At 41.1% G+C, this 18,174-nt stretch overlaps 1 protein-coding gene across 1 annotated transcript in view; it reads left to right on the top strand.

Moving 5' to 3' along the window:
- Positions 1-279: 279 nt before the first annotated feature.
- Positions 280-18,174, top strand: part of CCDC88A (coiled-coil domain containing 88A) — a 36,655-nt gene continuing 18,760 nt past the window's right edge. The window contains exons 1-9 of the mRNA XM_010152033.1: positions 280-445; positions 3,865-3,946; positions 4,589-4,747; positions 7,853-7,999; positions 8,985-9,129; positions 10,689-10,873; positions 12,998-13,135; positions 15,764-16,834; positions 17,657-17,784. Coding sequence (XP_010150335.1) covers positions 363-445; positions 3,865-3,946; positions 4,589-4,747; positions 7,853-7,999; positions 8,985-9,129; positions 10,689-10,873; positions 12,998-13,135; positions 15,764-16,834; positions 17,657-17,784 — 2,138 coding nt within the window. The 5' untranslated portion in view covers positions 280-362. The remainder of the gene's footprint in view (positions 446-3,864; positions 3,947-4,588; positions 4,748-7,852; positions 8,000-8,984; positions 9,130-10,688; positions 10,874-12,997; positions 13,136-15,763; positions 16,835-17,656; positions 17,785-18,174) is intronic.

The following is an 18,174-nucleotide window of genomic DNA, read 5'->3' as shown; positions in this document are numbered from 1 at the left end:
CCTAAATTATTCCATGATTCTGTGACTTAGAAGTCTAAATTTGAGTAGTTTAAAATAGCCAAATGACACTGTTAAATAGCTGTTACTCTTTGCTTTAGGTATAGAGGTGTACGTAGGGCTTCTAGCTTCTTTTATGGCAAGCCACTTCCATTATCCTCGCTTCATTTCAGTCTTTGATTTATTAAGGCAGCGAATTATATTAGTTTCTGACACATAAGTGGTGCTCTGAATGCAATCCTGTGCTTATTTTCTCTCTCGTTTTTGTAATTTCTTAGACTATCATAGAACTCTCAGAAGAACGGGACTGTCTCCGTTTTCTGCCGCACGCCTCGGCAGCACAATCCCCTTGCGGATCTCCCGGCATGAAACGCACCGAGAGCCGACAGCACCTGTCGGTGGAGCTGGCGGATGCCAAAGCAAAGATAAGGCGGCTTAGGCAAGAGCTGTGAGTACGCGTAGATTGCAGAAGCGTTTGAAAATGTGGATTTTGCACAATGGTAGTACTCTAGGTGAATTCTCCATTCTTTCAAATGTTAAACTACAGTTTGAGATGCCTTTTTTTTTTTTAGTTACTGCACCATATGAAGCTTTTTTTTAGCACCTAAGCGTATTTATGGTCCAGTGTGACAGATACAACTTTTCATTTGTGTTTGTCTTAACTTGTATTATGAATTATATTGATGTTTGAACCATAAACATGCTGAAATCCGTGAACTAGTGCTGTGGTAGTTTGGTATCTTTTGTGCCCTGAACTGCGTGAAAAACTAACCGAGCAACCTCTTGAGCATGTTACAGCACGGCAATGGGCTCTTTGCTCGACAGGAGTTGACTCTTACAAATACAGCTGATGTAATGCAGCATTGCCTTTTTCTTTCCCCTGTTGTGGCCGTGTTGTTTCAGAGGCAGGTTCTTTGTGCTTCCTCTCTTGTTCGTTATCATTAATGTCTGACTATTGTTTTAATATACCTGCATTCATGTATGTGTCTAAGAGAATAGCTTTGCAGTTGAGGCACTTATGGGGTGATGCACTCAAGAACATGGGGCAGGCAGGTGGGGACTGGAAGCTGGGTCCTGACAAAAATGAAGACAGAAACTTAGGCAAAGCAAACTCCACTAAATCTCTTGACCCACTGCAAACCTGGAGTTTACTGGCAGCGGTGGTTTATTTATGTCTGAGGAATAGTGTAATTTCTACAAGGAGGCTGGGGGTGACTTTTTGCAAGGGCCTGTAGTGATAGGACAAGGGGTAACGGGTACAAATTGAAATCAGGGAGGTTTAGATTAGATATCAGGAAGAAATTCTTCACAGAGGGGGTGGGGAGGCACTGGGACAGGTTTCCCAGAGAAGCTGTGGATGCCCCATCCCTGGAAGTGTCCAAGACCAGGCTGGATGAGGCTTGGAGCAACCTGGTCTAGTGGAAGGTGTCCCTGCCCATGGCAGGGTGGTTGGAACTGGATGATCTTTAAGGTTCCTTCCAACCCAAACCATTCTATGATTCTAAAATGAGTTAATTTTACAGCTTGGGTCAGTTACGGTTTCTTTTTCTTCATAGTCTAGGAACAAACCTGAGCAGTAGTGATCTCGTGCTTAAGAAAATTCACTATCCCACCTAGAACCAGCACAAGTGAGTAGTTATTTAAAGAGAAACACAGGATTAAGCCAATAGGGAATCTGTTTCTCCCTATAGCAGTGTGTAATGTTGTTTTAGCAGAGCAATATATGTTCAGTTTAGACTTAAAATACAACTGTTAAAATTTAATCCATCAAGAAACGGCCTCAAGTTGAGCTGGGGCAAGGTTAGACTGGATATTAGGAAAAATTTCTTTACGGATAGGGCTGTCAGTCATTGGAACAGGCTTCCCAGGGAAGGGGTTGAGTCCCCATCCCGGGAGGTGTTTGAGACATGTGGATGTGGTGCTCAGGGATATGGCTTAGTGGTGGGCTGGGCAGTGCTGGGTTAATGGTTGGACTCGATGACGTTAAAGGTCTCTTCCAACCTAAACGATTCTGTTCTTTGTCTCGTGGAGAGAGGAGACAGGTAAAATGAAATTAAACGTCACGCTTATCAGCTCACCAGTCTGCTCTGATCAGAGTTGGCTGATCAGATCATCGCTAGCTGGCTGGATTAAGTGCCTGGTTGATTTACTCAGAGGATCCCCTTCCCCCACTACATCTTTGCTTTCGTGAAGAATAGAGGACAAAAAGATACGGCTCTCTTTCTGGTGTCTGTATTATTATGTGTCTCCTGAAATGAGCCCGCCCAGGATATTCTATAAACAGCTGCACCAAGAAAATTAGTGAAAAAATTGCCGTTATTAGTTTGACTGACAGTTAATAGATAGCCTAAACAGTGAACGCTGGTATGTTCTGTATAATTTAGTACAATCCTCTCTAGGCTGTAGCTGAAGCATGCAATTAGGGCAACAGTGATGGCTGGGAACATTTCACACTTTGCACTCTATTTGAATTCAATTCATAAATAAATTTCCTTCATGCGTAGCAGTGGATTTAAAATACTAGACTTTGATAAATTAACTTCTGTCTGTAGCATTTGGTATTAAATGCTGCATGTATTTGATAAAGTTAAAATTAGATTCAGTCCAGAGTTGAAAATATTCAGCTTAAAATTTATTTATAATCTGGTTTTGTCAATGAACCTTCATACCTGGTTTAATATGCCCTGCAGCTAATATAATTTCATATGAAAGGTCTGTAAAGATGATCTTTCAGTTGGATGCAAAGCAGCGACTTGAGGCTTGTGATATAGGAACTCCAGAGCTGGAAATTGCACACCTAATTTTCGATATTAGGTCCTGTGTGTTTCTATGTGAACAATAATACAGGAAAATGAATGATAATAAATTATATGGTATTGTACATTTCAGTCCATTAAATTATCTTATTTCCCCCTCTACTACTTCTCTTTGGTTTCATACTTGTGTTCCAGAACATGAAATCTACAGCAGCATGTTTGAATATGCAGTGTATCTTTAAGGGTGTACAGTTTTGGATACTGCAGGTTTTCTCCAAGCGTATTTGGAACATTAGGCATTCTGTGTCTTTGAGTGAAATCAGTGTTTCCATTGCACTTACTCATTGTTTAATGAACTCATTTTGTTAAGTCATTTTTTGAGCACTGAGTAAATAAGTGTTAGCTGGAAGTTAAGGATGAGTCCTGTAAAAATTGTGGTATTTTATGTCAAATAGTTTTTACTACAGATTTCTGAATAGACTAAAGCAGACACTGTGTTCTGTACATGAAATTAAAATTCATTATGCATTTCATAAAATTATGAAGGTTATTGAGCAATATCTTTTTTTAATGAATAAAGGCACCTGAAAAGCTTTATTTATCTCTATAAGAAAAAGAAAAATCACAAAAGTGCTTTTAAAATTGTTTTTTCCCTGACCTGTGACAGGATGCATCGGTGGTCATCATCTTGTTCTGGAAAATATTTGGACCTTTTGAATGTATATTTTGAAATTGTTCTAAGTTAACTTTTGGATGTGAATCTCCAGGTACATTCATGTATATTACTTCAGGTCTTTACCAAAAAAGTCCCTTATCACAAAAAATCCCTTATTATACCCTAATGTTTTCTGCTCTGCATAAGTAGGGAATCTTAGTGAACAACAATTCAAAGGACTAAGGAAAACCTGAGCAAATTAAAAGGATTAGATGTAAACTAAACCGTAAGGAAATCTAACGCATTATGGCATACCTAAGTCCTACACTCTAATGTCCATGAAATTCAGGTTTAAATAAGGGAACTCTCAGGAATTTCAGTGTTTTGTTCTCAAGTGAGATGAGAATTATCACGTTCTGCAGTTGTATTTGACTGTTTTGTGTTTTCTCTTTTCAGTGAGGAAAAGACTGAGCAGTTGCTTGACTGCAAACAAGAACTTGAACAGATGGAAGCTGAACTAAAGAGACTTCAGCAAGAGGTATGGGGTTTTTAGACCTGTTGTTTAAAAATATTGAGCAAAACCAAGTTGCCACCACCAGAACAGACACCCCCTGCCTTTTTTTGTATTGGGAAACATGTTTTCATGCCTCTTTCTACAAACCCCCCCCCAACTCTGAACATGAGCTTGTGTAATTCATTTGGTCTGGTACGCTGGAAAAATAGTCTGTTAGGTAAATATTTCTACTCTAAATATTTTGTTTCCACATTCAAGCAATTTACCACCAACATATATCCTATGAGTGTTCGTGCACTGCATATTACTCAAATTCTGTCTGGTTTTCTTTATACTTCTAGTCTATGTGTGGCTAATGAGGGAAAACATCCGATTCATTTATTCTTAGGATATGAGAGTATAAAATTATCGGGGATGATCTTGGAAAGAAAATGCACTGTGGTGAAATTTGGGAATGTACAGGTACCTCTCCATGAAGAAGGCCAATGCAATTGTAGTGGAAATACATCATTTGCACTGAGCCTCTCAAATATTTTTTTCTTCTTTCTCAGAATTACCTTATCCCTCTGCATTACCCCGATTTAATTAATGAAGTGGCTGTGTTATCCTTCAGCATGTACTGTCCCATATTCTTGCCCTGAATTTCTGTATTTCTGTATTTTCTAGAATATGAATTTACTCTCGGATGCCCGTTCTGCCAGAGTGTATAGAGATGAATTAGATGCTCTTCGTGAGAAGGCAATTCGAGTCGACAAGCTTGAAAGTGAAGTCAGCCGGTATAAAGAGAGGCTGCATGATATTGAATTCTACAAAGCTAGAGTGGAGGTATATTAAGGAAAAAAACCCACTGTATAACCATATTTTTTTGTTTGCTGTGGCTTTTTCAAAGTTATTTTCATGAGTTAAGCATTAGGATGTGAAAACAGTGTTTTCCCTTGCTCTGGGATATATGGTATTCAGTCTTTTGTCACAAATTCCAGTTTTTATGAAGAGCCCCTATGTCTAATGGCATGCATTTTCCTTTGAAGTCAGCAGTATTCACCATAGCTCGAAGCTAGCAAGATCAGTAGGAGCCTCTGTTTAGGATATATAGGATGATGGCATTCCATGGATAAAACATACTCAAAAAAAAGAGGCACTGACACCAGGCAAGAGAGACTTACAGTTCTGTCATGAGTTAGGAGTTTACAAATTATCAACATGCAGGATTTTTAGGCCACCATTCTGTCTGTAAATGGCAAATTTGTGGGAGAGGTGCCAAGGCGGCAGAATTTGTGAATGAAAGTTTCTTGTGGGAGCCAAAACTAATAAAAGTTTAAAGAAATTTTCAAGGTGGTCATAAAAAAGACTCCTAGAAAAGCAAGGAGAACTCAAAATGAATGCTTGTTGGGAAAAAAGTCGTGTAGCCTAGATGTAGTTGTTGAGATACTGGTATGAGGCCCTTTCTTTAGAGTTAAAATGACCAAAAAGCAAACCCAAGATATTAGGCTAAACTAGGATACAGAATATTTTTACGTACCTGCTTAATTTAATGTGGCCTCTTGGGTTCACAGGCGTGGGTGGGATCTCGGGGACTCATTCAGCCCTTCTGCTTTAAGCAAGGTATTTTTACACACCCATACCGCTCCAGACGAGTGCTTGGCATTAATCCGTGCTTTAAGAGTGATGGAATGTCCGCAGCCTTTGCAGCCTTTTTCTATGATAGAACACCCTCTGGAAAAAGACTTCTTTCCGTAAAAGTTAAAACCTTTTAATGAATGTAGGCTTCATATGTCACAGCATAAAACAGCTGCTAACGCCAGAACTACTGTTGGCGAGAGGGGAAGAACGGCAAGGCAAACCCCAAATCTTTTTAACATTCAGTTGTAGGTCCTTCATCCCAAACCTGGAATAGCTTTAGTCAGAAATGAAGCGTATCAACCGACACAGGACTTAGTAGGTTTTTAATGGAGAATGAGATGGATAGTTGTTTCCGAGAGGACTGCACTCTGGAACAAGTAACACAAGACTGTGAGAGAGAAGGTGTGTGGTGTGGATTGAAACATTGCTAGAAGGGCTTTAGGCAGGTCTGAAATTTGGAAAATAATCGTGGCTCCTAAGACCTGCCTTTTTTAAGATGGTTGTTCTTAGTGTAGCTTGTGGAAATCAGTTGTGTCGATTTACCACATAACGTGAGATACTCTGAAATTTGAAGGAACTTTCTCAAGGTACACTGAATACAGACCTTGACAGCTGTCATTGAAACATCTGTTCTTGCGAAGGCTCCAAAGATGCCTTCATGCACCATGTAAAGGCTGGAAACTGCTTTCCACCTCCAGCTCTTTATCAGTTTGACATGCTTTAAACATCTTTAAAAAGATACTGCTGTTCAGCTCAGCAACAGGGGCCCAGTGCTCTGGTTTATGTTCTCAGACACCCTCACGGCTGTTGGCCGGTACCCCTATACGATGTCATAGGCTGGCCTACGTGGGTCTGTTGGAAAATGGGGTGCTGTGAGCAGTAGCGTTGTCATCAGCCTCCCTGCCTATGAGCAAACTTTGTATGTGAGCTATTTGAAAATCATCTGGCATGAATAGCTTTGTAAACTGTTTGTAACTACCACTGTTATAAGAGGCACTGAAAGCGTGTGGATAAAAAAAATCAGTAAAGGAAAAGAGATTTCTGTACAGGATTTGAAAACAGTGGAAATTTCATTTTCATAGAATGTTTAAACTAATAAAAACACCCTAAAATTTGTTAGTGTTTCATAGCTTGCAAACTATCTGATTTTTTTTCAAGCATGCTTGAATAGAGACAGATGTTAATTAGTTGGTTTTGCTTCATAATAATAATAAGTTCACTTTTTTTTTTGAGTATGGAAGATAAGTATTTATGTTGCATTCACTGATCTTTCTTCCCACTTGGCAGCTGACTCGGTGCTGAAGTTTGAAAAGTTTTGTCTTTACGTCCTGAGTAAAATTGCTAATCTTATGTTTTTACAAATTACTGTTTTCATCAGATGCCATTTAAAAATAACCCCTCCATGTACATAGATTAAAGCTGTTAAGGACCTTTGCATATTGTGTTTTAAGAATGCGCTTGGATTTTCAGCATCGTGTCCTGACGTCGGGCTTAGGTCAGTTTGTCCAGTTGCCTGTAAACCTAATCATGACCTGTAGAAAATGACTCAAGTTTTGTTCTACATCTCCTATAACCCAACGATTAGGGACTCCAGTGGGATAATACGATAAATAATAGACTGAAAGGAGCATCTACATCAGTCTCCAGTCTGTGACAGTGGCCAGTAGTAGGTGCTTAGAGGAGGGCAAAAGAACAGAGCAAGCACTTGGTGATGCTTTCCTGTTGTGCTCCCCCAGCCTCCAGCAGTCTGTGCTCAGGAAACTCCTACGTGGAGGTGGTGCTTTTGAGCTTTTTTTGGCCTTGTTTGCATGGATTAGATACCTTCTCAGCGCGTGTAGGCCTTCTCATCTGCACAGTCATGTAGCAGTAAGCTCCGCAGTTCAGTTACACGGGGTGTGAATTACTTCTTTTTGTTTGTTTTGAGCCTGACACCTCTAATTTTTATGTGACATCAGCCTTTTGCTTAGCCGTGGTCTGTATACGTGCAATACATCTTTCCAGGTCACAGCTCAAATCCCAGGGATTTGATGTATGGACTGACTGACACCTTACTTATTCTTCATGGTTTAGGGACTATTTAATTTTTCTCAAGTTCTGTAAAATTTTCTTTTAAAAGAACTTTAGTTAGTTAGTTATGTGAAATTGCTTTAAATATGGTTTTTTTTAATTAAGAAAATGTGTTACAGCTTCCAAATGAATGTTTTAGCATTACAGCAACATTTCTAAAACTAGGTATGATGCCTATCAAAGTTCATATTAATAAGGAAATACCTTCCCTTGTGAGCATCTTTAATTGCTGAACTCTTGCAGGAGTTAAAAGAAGACAATCAAGTGTTGCTAGAAACAAAGACAATGTTGGAAGATCAATTAGAGGGGACCCGGGCCCGTTCTGATAAGTTACATGAGTTAGAAAAAGAGAATCTGCAATTAAAAGCTAAATTACACGACATGGAGATGGTAAGTGTACATGGAGATTGACATGCACTGAATTTCATTTCCATTTATAACAGAACTTCCAGTGAAAACGGTGGGGGAGAGGAGAAAGGTTTGTCTCGCTTTACTAACGCTTTTCAGACACCATTTCCTCAGCAGCTTTGGTTCTGCCTAGGGAAGGAAAAGTTGTGAAGGCAGTACTCTTCGTAAAGTGTTGGATCCGACAGCTAAAATAGGACGATAAGAAATAGAGAGGCTCATTAGTAAGAAGGATATGATCAATTTTCTTAATGTGAAGATAGTCTAGTGTCACTTAATACTTAACGAAAAGAGATGATTCAGATTTCTGGCAATATAGTGATATATTGTTAAGGTTAACCAGAGTAGTTTCCGCTTTTAACCCGTTCTCATCCAAAAATTAAATGGTCTAAAATACAAAGTCCTAATTATGTGGTTGGGGCTGGTTTTTTAGTTTTTCTTAAAGACTGACCTTCTGTTTCCTTTCCTTTTCTGCAAAATGTTGAGAGTTACAGCTGCAACTTACTCCTAATAAGAGAGCATGTGTGGGGAGGGGGGTTTATAAAGAGCTGGGTGAGACGCACTCGTCACGGGCCCAGTCCTGTCACAGCGTTTTGCATCAAAGTAGCCTTAGGATAGTTTAGGGAAGATGAAATTTTGCTTCTCTGTCCATTTGGCTTTTGTGTATCCTACCAACCTGTGCTTATGTGTACTGTGTCCTGATTTTCTGAGAACTGAACTTTGGAAAAGAGTAACTAGTCATTGCCCTAAGTTGCGATGAGAAGAGGTTCTTCTCTGTGTGTTTTTCTTTTCTGGTTTTTACCCTTCTCTTTGAAGTTCTCCATAATTTTGTCTGTTTCTCCCTGTCTCACTGTGTATCATCAAATCAGAAGATGCACTTTGCGTTTCTCTGTGGCGTAACAGATTCTAAAATACTTTGTACACGTTGAGACATATTTGTTTTAAAGTTCTTTGTGAAATAATTTTTAAGGAGCGTGATATGGACAGAAAGAAGATTGAGGAACTCATGGAGGAAAATATGACTCTAGAAATGGCTCAGAAACAAAGTATGGATGAATCATTGCATCTTGGCTGGGAACTGGAACAGATAAATAGGACTACTGAACTTTCTGAAGGTAAACATAGTAGTTAATACGTGAAAACTGATAAAATAGGAAAATTGCAAGCTCAGATGCTAGACAGGATTGGGACATTACAGCCCCTCACTTCTAAAGGGTCTTTCATCCTCTGGAGAGATGACAGTTTTGGGCTATTTTTCTGTTTAAAAAAACCCCAGAAAACGTTTAAAGTCTATTCTTGAGATTCTTGTTCACTTAACCACAGGTGTAAACCCCAAAAATACCTTGGAGTTACATTTTGTTACATATCATGGAATCATTTAGGTTGGAAAAGACTTTTAATAACAAGTCCAACCATCAACATAACACTGCCAAGCCCACCACTAAACCATGTCCCTAAGCACCACGTCTGTACAACTGTTAAACACCTCCCAGGATGGTGAGTCAACCCCTTCCCTGGGCAGCACATTCCAATGCCTGACAGCCCTTTCCGTGAAGAAATTGTTCCTAATACCCAATCTGAACCTCCTCTGGCACAACTTGAGGCTGTTCTTACCTCTTGTCCCACCGTTTGTCCCTTGTGAGAAGAAACTGACCTCCCCCCCTCTGCACCCTCCTGTCGGGGAGTTGTAGAGAGCCATAAGGTTCCCCCTGAGCCCTCCTCTTCTCCAGGCTGAACCCCCCCAGCTCCCTCAGCTGCTCCTCACAGGACTTGTGCTCCAGACCCTTCCCCAGCTCTGTTCCCTTCTCCGGACACGCTCCAGCCCCTCAGTGTCTTTCTTGCAGCGAGGGGCCCAAACTGACCCAAAGATTCAAGGTGCGGCCTCACCTTTGCTCAGTACAGGGGGATGATCCCTGCCCTGGTCCTGCTGGCCACACTGTTCCTGATAACAGGCCAGGATGCCGTTGGCCTTCTTGGCCACCCGGGCAGACATCGGCTCATATTCAGCTGGCAGTTGACCAACACCCCCAGGTCCTTTCCTGTCACACAGCTTTCCGGCCCCTCATCCTGCAGCCTGGAGCGTTGCAGGGGGTTGTTGTGGCCCAAGTGCAGGACCCAGCACTTGGCCTTGTTGAACCTCATACATGGATCCAGCCTGTCCAGATCCCTCTGCAGAGCCATCCTGCCCTCAGGCAGATGAACCCAGCGCCCATTATTGACATTCAGACTTCTGTGCTTTGTAGCACAGACCATGAGTTGCCTTGCTTTCCTGTTCTCAGAGTTAAAAAATATTTGTTAAGGCTTCTCAGAGTTTTTCTCAGTGTTTGCAGGGATCACTGTGGCAAAACGAGTGATTCCTCCAATATAGTGTGCGTGGTCATATACTGGATCCCGTAGAAAGGATTCGTGGATATTTAGAGATACATCCTCAGTTGCAGGAAGCAAATCTCTGCTGTGATTAGGAAATGTAAGATGAACAGAATTTTTCCTTTTATGCATCTGCTGTGCTATCTGTTGGGTAAGGAGGATGGGTCGTTACTCCTAACCAGCTCTACTCACCAAGAAGGCATTGGAGGACCATAAAAGTCTTCTAAACCCTAGTCCAAACATGCAAAGTCCAGGAACTCCAGGTATCAAGTAATCTTCTTTGTTAATGGTGATTTTTTCCATACAGTGCCACAGAAATCACTTGGTCATGAAGTAAATGAACTGACATCGAGTAGATTACTGAAGTTGGAAATGGAAAACCAAAGTTTGCTGAAGACAGTCGAAGAACTACAAAGTGCAGTGGGCTCTGTAGAAGGCAGTAGTTCGAGGATTCTAAAAATGGAAAAAGAAAACCAAAGACTTAGCAAAAAGGTAAGCGTGGGTGTCTGTCTGAATCGTGTATGAGTTGCCTGAATTTGCTTGCCGTTTTCTTTCTAAAGGGTAATTTTATGAATTGCTGTTATTTTGGGTGAAGTATTACCAGGGTCAGAATGATTTTGTGCTGTTTGGAAGTTTATGGTGAAAAAGAAAACTACCTCAAAGGTTTTTCTCATTTTTATTGATGTAAGAATGTGACCGTTTTGCACACAAAGGTCTGGTGAGGGAAACAAAAATTTTAACATGGTGGGGACATAATGAGTAACGGAAGTGTTGTATGATACTTGAGCACATCATTTTAATTCTGGTAATTTTTAAGCAGGGGAAGGCTTGAGTGCACAGGTGAGGGCTGGTAAGCAGAAAATTTGGTCATGTGTCCTCTTTCGTAACTGAGAAAGAGAGAAGGTGGGCGCAGGAATTGATGAGCAAGAGAATGAGAGGAGTTTGTCAGATTTCTCTGTGCTGATCTACCATATTTTACCCTCCAAGTTATGTGTATCAAATGGAGTAATTTAGTCAGTGATGTTTATAGAGAGTAAAAATTGGATAATACCGGGGACTAATTAGAGTGGATTGAAACGTCTGTAGTTTCTGATACAGCTTTTACTTCAGCAGAGATTTCAGATGTCGGGCCATTCTTAGAGAAGAATAGGTAAGAGAGAATTTAAAAAACAAATGGCAAGAAATCCCCACTGTATTCCATACTTCCATGCTTCTGATTTTTTAATAGTCTGGTGTTTTTTGCAGCAGCCCGTGTGCTGCTTTGAGTTTCTGTGCAGTAGCAGAAGGACAGCTCGGAGGGTACAAAAGAAAGGAAGAGGTGTAAGAAGCAAGCCGTAGGCAGGTCCTTGTGGTTGTCTGATACTGTCCTGACCCCTTTGGATGTCTGGCGACTTGTCCCTTTTCGCACTTGCCCCTAACACCGATGTCGTGAACAGTGATCACTTCAGCACAAAGCGCCCCGTTGAACAAAGCATCTGTTGCGAATGCGGCATGCGTAGTCTGCTTCTGTCTGGACACGCTTTCTCTGAAAACAAACGGCTAACACAGGGTGGTATAAACAGGAGACCCAGTGACCGCAGGAACTCCCCGCCCAGCCCCCAGTTGGGCAGGCGATGGCTAAGTTCGGTTCCAGCTGACTGCATCCCTGCTGGGTGATTGAACCTCTGGCTTCTCCTGTGCAAAAACCAGTGGATTTGCCAATATTCCTGTGAAACGTGCATTGGTCGGGTAAGCAAGGGGCCAGGAAAATCTGAATTTCAGACAAACAGGGAGAGAGAAGCAAAAGACTGGTCAAAAATGAGTGTTCTCATCCTAAGAGAAAGATTTAATTCAGGTTCTGGCCTAATTGGCACTGTGCTTTTTCTGTATTTTGGATCAACAAATTCCATTCTACTGCCTTTTTGTGATTTTATTCCTCAGTGTTAGCGTATGATTCAGGTGATCTGTTTCTAAAGTATTCTCCCTGCCTGGGGTCCAGGTTGTGTCTGGACGACTCTGGGGTTGGGTAATGTGGCCAGCAGACTTGACATAAAATATAAACCTTCCAACAGATGATTCTTTCAAAATACAATGTGTATTTTCCTTCTAAGGAGCTAATTATAACTTACATGTGACAGAAAAATCACACTTGGCTATTTTCACTCGGAAAGTTTTGCTGTCTGGCAACATCACAAGGTGAAACTTTGACAAAAAAACCCTGTGTATTTAACAACCAAGGAATCATCCTAAGTATCTCCTGAAACAGTTAAGTAAGAACAAACAACCTTCAGTCTTGTAAGTTAAAAGGGGCTTGGAGGAGCGGTATAATCTCAAAAAAATGGAATTTTAAGAGGAAAAAAAACATGTTTGGGGAAATATCCAGAACTAATAAAATCTGACCCTCTTTTTACGCAAAAGTACTTTACAGATACAATCATCTGAGCCGGAGAAAATTCTGGCTGAGGTAAATTTATTCCTAAAAGAGATTAATTGTTTCAGATAAAGAGTAGAAAATTCCTTTATAGTCTTTCCTTTAACCTTCTTTATTCATTTCTGTAAGGGTACCTTCAACCCAGCTAAGGGTAATACTGTTGTTGGTTTTAAGTACGTTTAAAAAACATGTTTCTTTTTCCATAGCTTGAAGAGCTAGAGAAGGAAATTAGCCAAGAGAAACAAAGTCTTCAGAACAGTCAAAATCTGAGTAAAGATTTGATGAAAGAAAAGGCGCAGCTTGAAAAGGCGCTTGAAATGCTGCGAGAAAACTCAGAGCGACAAGTGAGTAGCAGAATCAAAAGTCTTACTGCGGCACTGTACCGTACTGTCCCACTTCTGTACTCCTTTATGAGTATAAAGGCATTGGAAATGTAGCAGATTTGCCAAAAGGACCTATCTGCAGCAAATTGGCTTGTCTGAGACTTGGAGCCGGTGGGAGCCGGGACTCATTTTTAGCTGAGGCTTTGCCATTAGTTTTAGAACTTTTCAGTGTTCTGTAACGCTTTTGTGGCTTTCGTGGGCTGTGCGTTTGCTGTAGCTGCTTAGAGGGCGTAGCTCGGCCGAAACGGAAAGCTGGGAACTTGGGAGGTAAGCCAGACGCCTCTCACGGAGGAAAAGCAGGTTCCAGACTGCGGGTCAGTGTTTGAAGGGGTGTCAGAGCGTTAATGAGAACTGCAGCAGCCTCTCTCTCAAAGGGACTCAACAGACCAGTGAGGCTGGGCTGCTGCTCCGCTGGCTCCGCTCCTCCTGTGTCGCTCAGTCTTGTTTATCTGGAGTCGGAGCCATCACATCCAGAGTACTCCTCGATACTGGAATGTTTTCTAGCTGTGACTTGGGGGTAGATTGCAGAACTCCTTCTTGTCTGCCAGAAACTGGCATCTGGGTCTTTGTAAAAGATTCTGAGCTGTGTTTGGGAGGGTACTGACTGTCACTGATGTATCTCACGGGTGCTGACACCTTCTGAAGGTCTTTGCAGAGCCTGTGGAAATGTCTTTTGGAGGCCTGTGGAAAGCAGGCACTAGGAAACGAGAGTTCTGGAAATCGTATCTTTAGTAATCAAGTCCTTCAGAATTAGAACTGTACTTGCCTTCTGTAAATTTCACTCACTTTTTGATGAGACTGACATTTTTTAGATTGATTTAACAGTGCAGTGTGTTGGGGTATTGTATTTTAAAAATCCTGACAATTTTTAAAGGCTCCATTTAAGAAGTAAATTAAATTCCAGACTTAGAAAAAAGGCGGAGGGGGAGGGGGGAGCTTGGAATTGAAGCTTTACTTTCATTTAAAGAGAACAGTGGGGATAATTTTAAAGAAAATAAGCCATCTTGTCTTGTTCAGAGGCATTCGTTGTTACAGTAATTGATTTGTGCATTGAATAAGAAGTGTACTCTAGGGAAAAAAGGATTAAAGCTTTCTGGAACAAGTCGTAAGACAAATTCAACCATCAGGGAAGTGGATCTTGTTCTAAATGTGTTGGTGTAGTCCCACTGCAATGTCAGTTCTACTTCCACTTAAAAACAATGTCCTTGGGAGCTGTGATGGGTTAGCAGCATCTTTCATGTCTTTTACGAATCCTGTGCTGAAGTGAAACTTGGTGGAGTCGACTCTACAAGGTTTGCAGGATTCCATCGAAAATGGTGGGTGGAGGCATTGATCATGATTTTTTGGATTCAGTGTGGATTATAGAAGCAGAATTCACAGGAAGTAATGAAGCGTGTTCAGTAACATACCAGGTTCTGTACAGAAGCGTTACAAAGTTGTGGGTTTAGACACCTGTTAATTAGTTTCTCATGAATAGTTTCAGAACAGTTTGTCATTGCTGGGAACGGAGCTGTAGATCCTGTAATTAATAGCCATGTTCAGACTCAAATCTGAAAGAAGTCTGTAATTTTCTCATTGTAACTAGCCCTTTTGCATTTCTCCAAAGCAGTTTATTGCTGAAACATCCCTTCTGCCATGTTGTTAGTGTATTCTTAAATATTGATCTGGACGGGTTTCTGAATTTTTCTATCTGTTGGTAATAACTTCAAATAATTCTGAGTAACTGAAAAAGTCGAGAAATACTAAAACTTCAAATGTAAATGCTGCCTTTATCCTTGAAGTGGGTCAGGGAATATGTTACCTAAGAAAATAATTCAGTTCTAAAATTATTTACTTTGGAAGCACTTTTGGAATGGTGTGCCCAAGGGTTCTTTTTAACTCAAAAATCAATGTGACTGATGTGTTTCTTCCCCAAATCCTACTGATTGTGATCAGGATGCCCTCATATCGCCACAGATCACCTCTGATTTTTTTCCAAGTGAGATAAGGACACTTTTGTGGCTGCCACACCTCCCTTCATCTCGAATTTTCTTTGGAACTTGGCTGAGGTTTTGTTCTTTGTGGACACACATCTCTGGAAATTACAGAGTTTAAGGAAAATAACCTAAATCTGGGTAAACACAAATTAAAAAGAAATGAAGCTAAGAAATAGATAGCACTTTGGTTTGGGTTGTGCTTTGTTGGTGTAACATTATGGTGTTATGCTCTTTACAGCTCCCTGAAAGGAGGGTGTTGGGAAGCGGGTGCTGGCCTGTTCTCCTGGGTAACTGCTGACAGGACAAGAGGAAACGGCCTCAAGTTGTGTCGGGAGGGTTTAGGTTAGGAAAAACATCTTTACTGAAAGGGTGGCCAGGCCTTGGAACAGGCTGCACGGGGAAGCGATAGAGTCACCATCCCGGGAGGTGTTCAAGGAACGTGCAGACGTGGGACTTGAAGCCATGGTCTGGGGGGTAGGGTAGTGTTGGGGTGATGGTTGGACTGGATGATCTTACAGGTCTTTTCCAACCTGTGGGATTCTCTGATACATGCAAGTAATTACTTGTTGGCGTGTCACTCACCAGAGTTTACAATTTTTCCCCCCAAAATTAGATTAAGCTATTAGAACAAGAAAATGAACATCTGACTCAAACCGTAGCTTCTCTGAGACAGCGCTCGCAAATCAGCGCTGAAGCGAGAATGAAAGAAATTGAAAAAGAAAATAAAATCCTTCACGAGTCTATTAAAGAGACCAGCAGTAAGTTAAACAAGATTGAATTTGAAAAAAAGCAAATCAGGAAAGAACTGGAACACTACAAAGAGAAAGGGGAGAGAGCAGAAGAACTCGAGAACGAGCTGCATCATCTGGAGAAGGAAAATGAACTGTTACAGAAAAAAATTACTAACTTAAAAATTACTTGTGAGAAGATCGAGGCCTTAGAACAAGAAAACTCAGACCTGGAAGTGGAAAACAGAAAGCTCAAAAAAACTTTGGATAGCCTCAAGAACCTCACTTTTCAGTTAGAATCCTTAGAAAAGGAGAATTCCCAACTTGATGAAGAAAATTTGGAGTTAAGAAGAACAATCGAATCCTTGAAGTGTACAAGCATTAAAGTGGCCCAACTACAATTAGAAAATAAGGAACTGGAGAGTGAAAAGGAGCAACTGAAAAAAAGCCTTGAACTCATGAAAGCCTCATTTAAAAAAACGGAACGCTTGGAAGTCAGCTACCAAGGCCTAGACACAGAAAACCAAAGGCTACAGAAAGCCCTTGAGAACAGCAACAAGAAGATTCAGCAATTAGAAAGTGAATTACAGGATTTAGAGTCGGAAAATCAGGCTCTGCAAAAGAACTTGGAAGAGTTAAAAATCTCCAGTAAGCGCCTGGAGCAGTTGGAAAAGGAGAATAAGTTGTTAGAACAAGAGACTTCTCAACTGGAAAAAGATAAGAAGCAGCTAGAAAAAGAAAACAAAAGGCTTCGACAACAAGCAGAAATTAAAGATAGTACGTTAGAAGAAAACAATGTAAAAATTAGCAACCTGGAAAAAGAAAATAAATCTCTGTTTAAGGAAATTGTTGTGTATAAAGAGTCATGTGTACGCCTGAAAGAACTGGAAAAGGAAAACAAAGAACTCGTGAAAAGAGCGACCATCGATAAGAAAACCCTGGTCACTTTACGAGAGGTAAACAGAAACGTGGTACCTTTCCCATCGTGATCTGTTCAGAGCGTAGAGAAATTACATCTGCATTTTTGAAAAAGGGTTTGTAGGGTTGATGCTTTCACCCTACTGGTGTCTCTGATGGTTTTGCAAGAGCCTGTAGTGATAGGACAAGGGGTAATGGGTACAAATTGAAATCAGGGAGGTTTAGATTAGATATCAGGAAGAAATTCTTCACAGAGAGGGTGGTGAGGCACTGGGACAGGTTGCCCAGAGAAGCTGTGGATGCCCCATCCCTGGAAGTGTCCAAGGCCAGGCTGGATGAGGCTTGGAGCACCCTGGTCTAGTGGAAGGTGTCCCTGCCCATGGCAGGGGGTTGGAACTAGATGGGCTTTAAGGTGCCTTCCAACCCAAACCATGCTATGATTCTATGATTCTATGATAATGAATTGATGTGATCAGAATAATCAAATGGAATAATACACCCATAGGACGCTTCATTCTCCACAGACATTCGTGGAACCTTTGTTCAGTGAACGTTATTCAGAGACTTCCTGTTAGTGTTTGTTCTGGCTAAAATATTTCCCTTTCACCCTCGTGTTTGAGACCCGATTTGCCAGGGGAGTTCTGCAGAAAGGAAGGGAGTAAGCAACGGCAGTGACATCACATCGTGGTGAGAGCATGATGTCCGATACAGCTGAGAGCTGACACCTGAAGGAGAGTTAGCGTTGAGTTCTTCGAGTCGCGAGGGATAACGCACTCTTGCCCCGCCGCTTCTAGAATTAAGACTGTGTGATTTTATTTATATGACAATACTGACTGTGATTTCTTTTTTTCCTGTGGAAGGACTTGGTGAATGAAAAACTGAAGACTCAACAAATGAACAACGATCTAGAAAAACTTGCCCATGAACTTGAAAAAATCGGCTTAAACAAGGAGCGTCTCTTGCATGATGAACAGAGCAGTGACGACAGGTGAGAATGTCGAAGGCCACCCACAACCGTGTCGAAGTGAGGGATAAAGTGGCTTTACAGACTGGTTTTGGGCATACCCATAGATTGTTAAGGCACACTCGTAGACCCAGACCGGAACTGTTATTCTTTGGAATGAGTGAGGTGGTTGATGTGCTTTTACATCCAGCTGTCTGTGAAAGTGAGTCGCCACTTTTTGGTATGAAGAAACTTCTTGAAGTACGCCAGTAGGTACAGTTAATGCGTCATGGAAGCGGTTTGTGTTCTTTTTGCCGCAGGAACAGTAGCAGTAAAAGACAATAGGGCCAAGGTGGATTTTTCCTTTTTGACTGCTTGACTGATAGAAATGGTTTTTAAACTTCAGCCACATAGTGGTTACCTTAAACTGTCTCA

Source organism: Eurypyga helias, unplaced genomic scaffold, assembly GCF_000690775.1.
Source record: "Eurypyga helias isolate BGI_N326 unplaced genomic scaffold, ASM69077v1 scaffold32345, whole genome shotgun sequence".
NCBI lineage: Eukaryota > Metazoa > Chordata > Aves > Eurypygiformes > Eurypygidae > Eurypyga > Eurypyga helias.
Note: the sequence above shows the minus strand (reverse complement) of the source record. Positions and strands in the feature narration are given on the sequence as shown.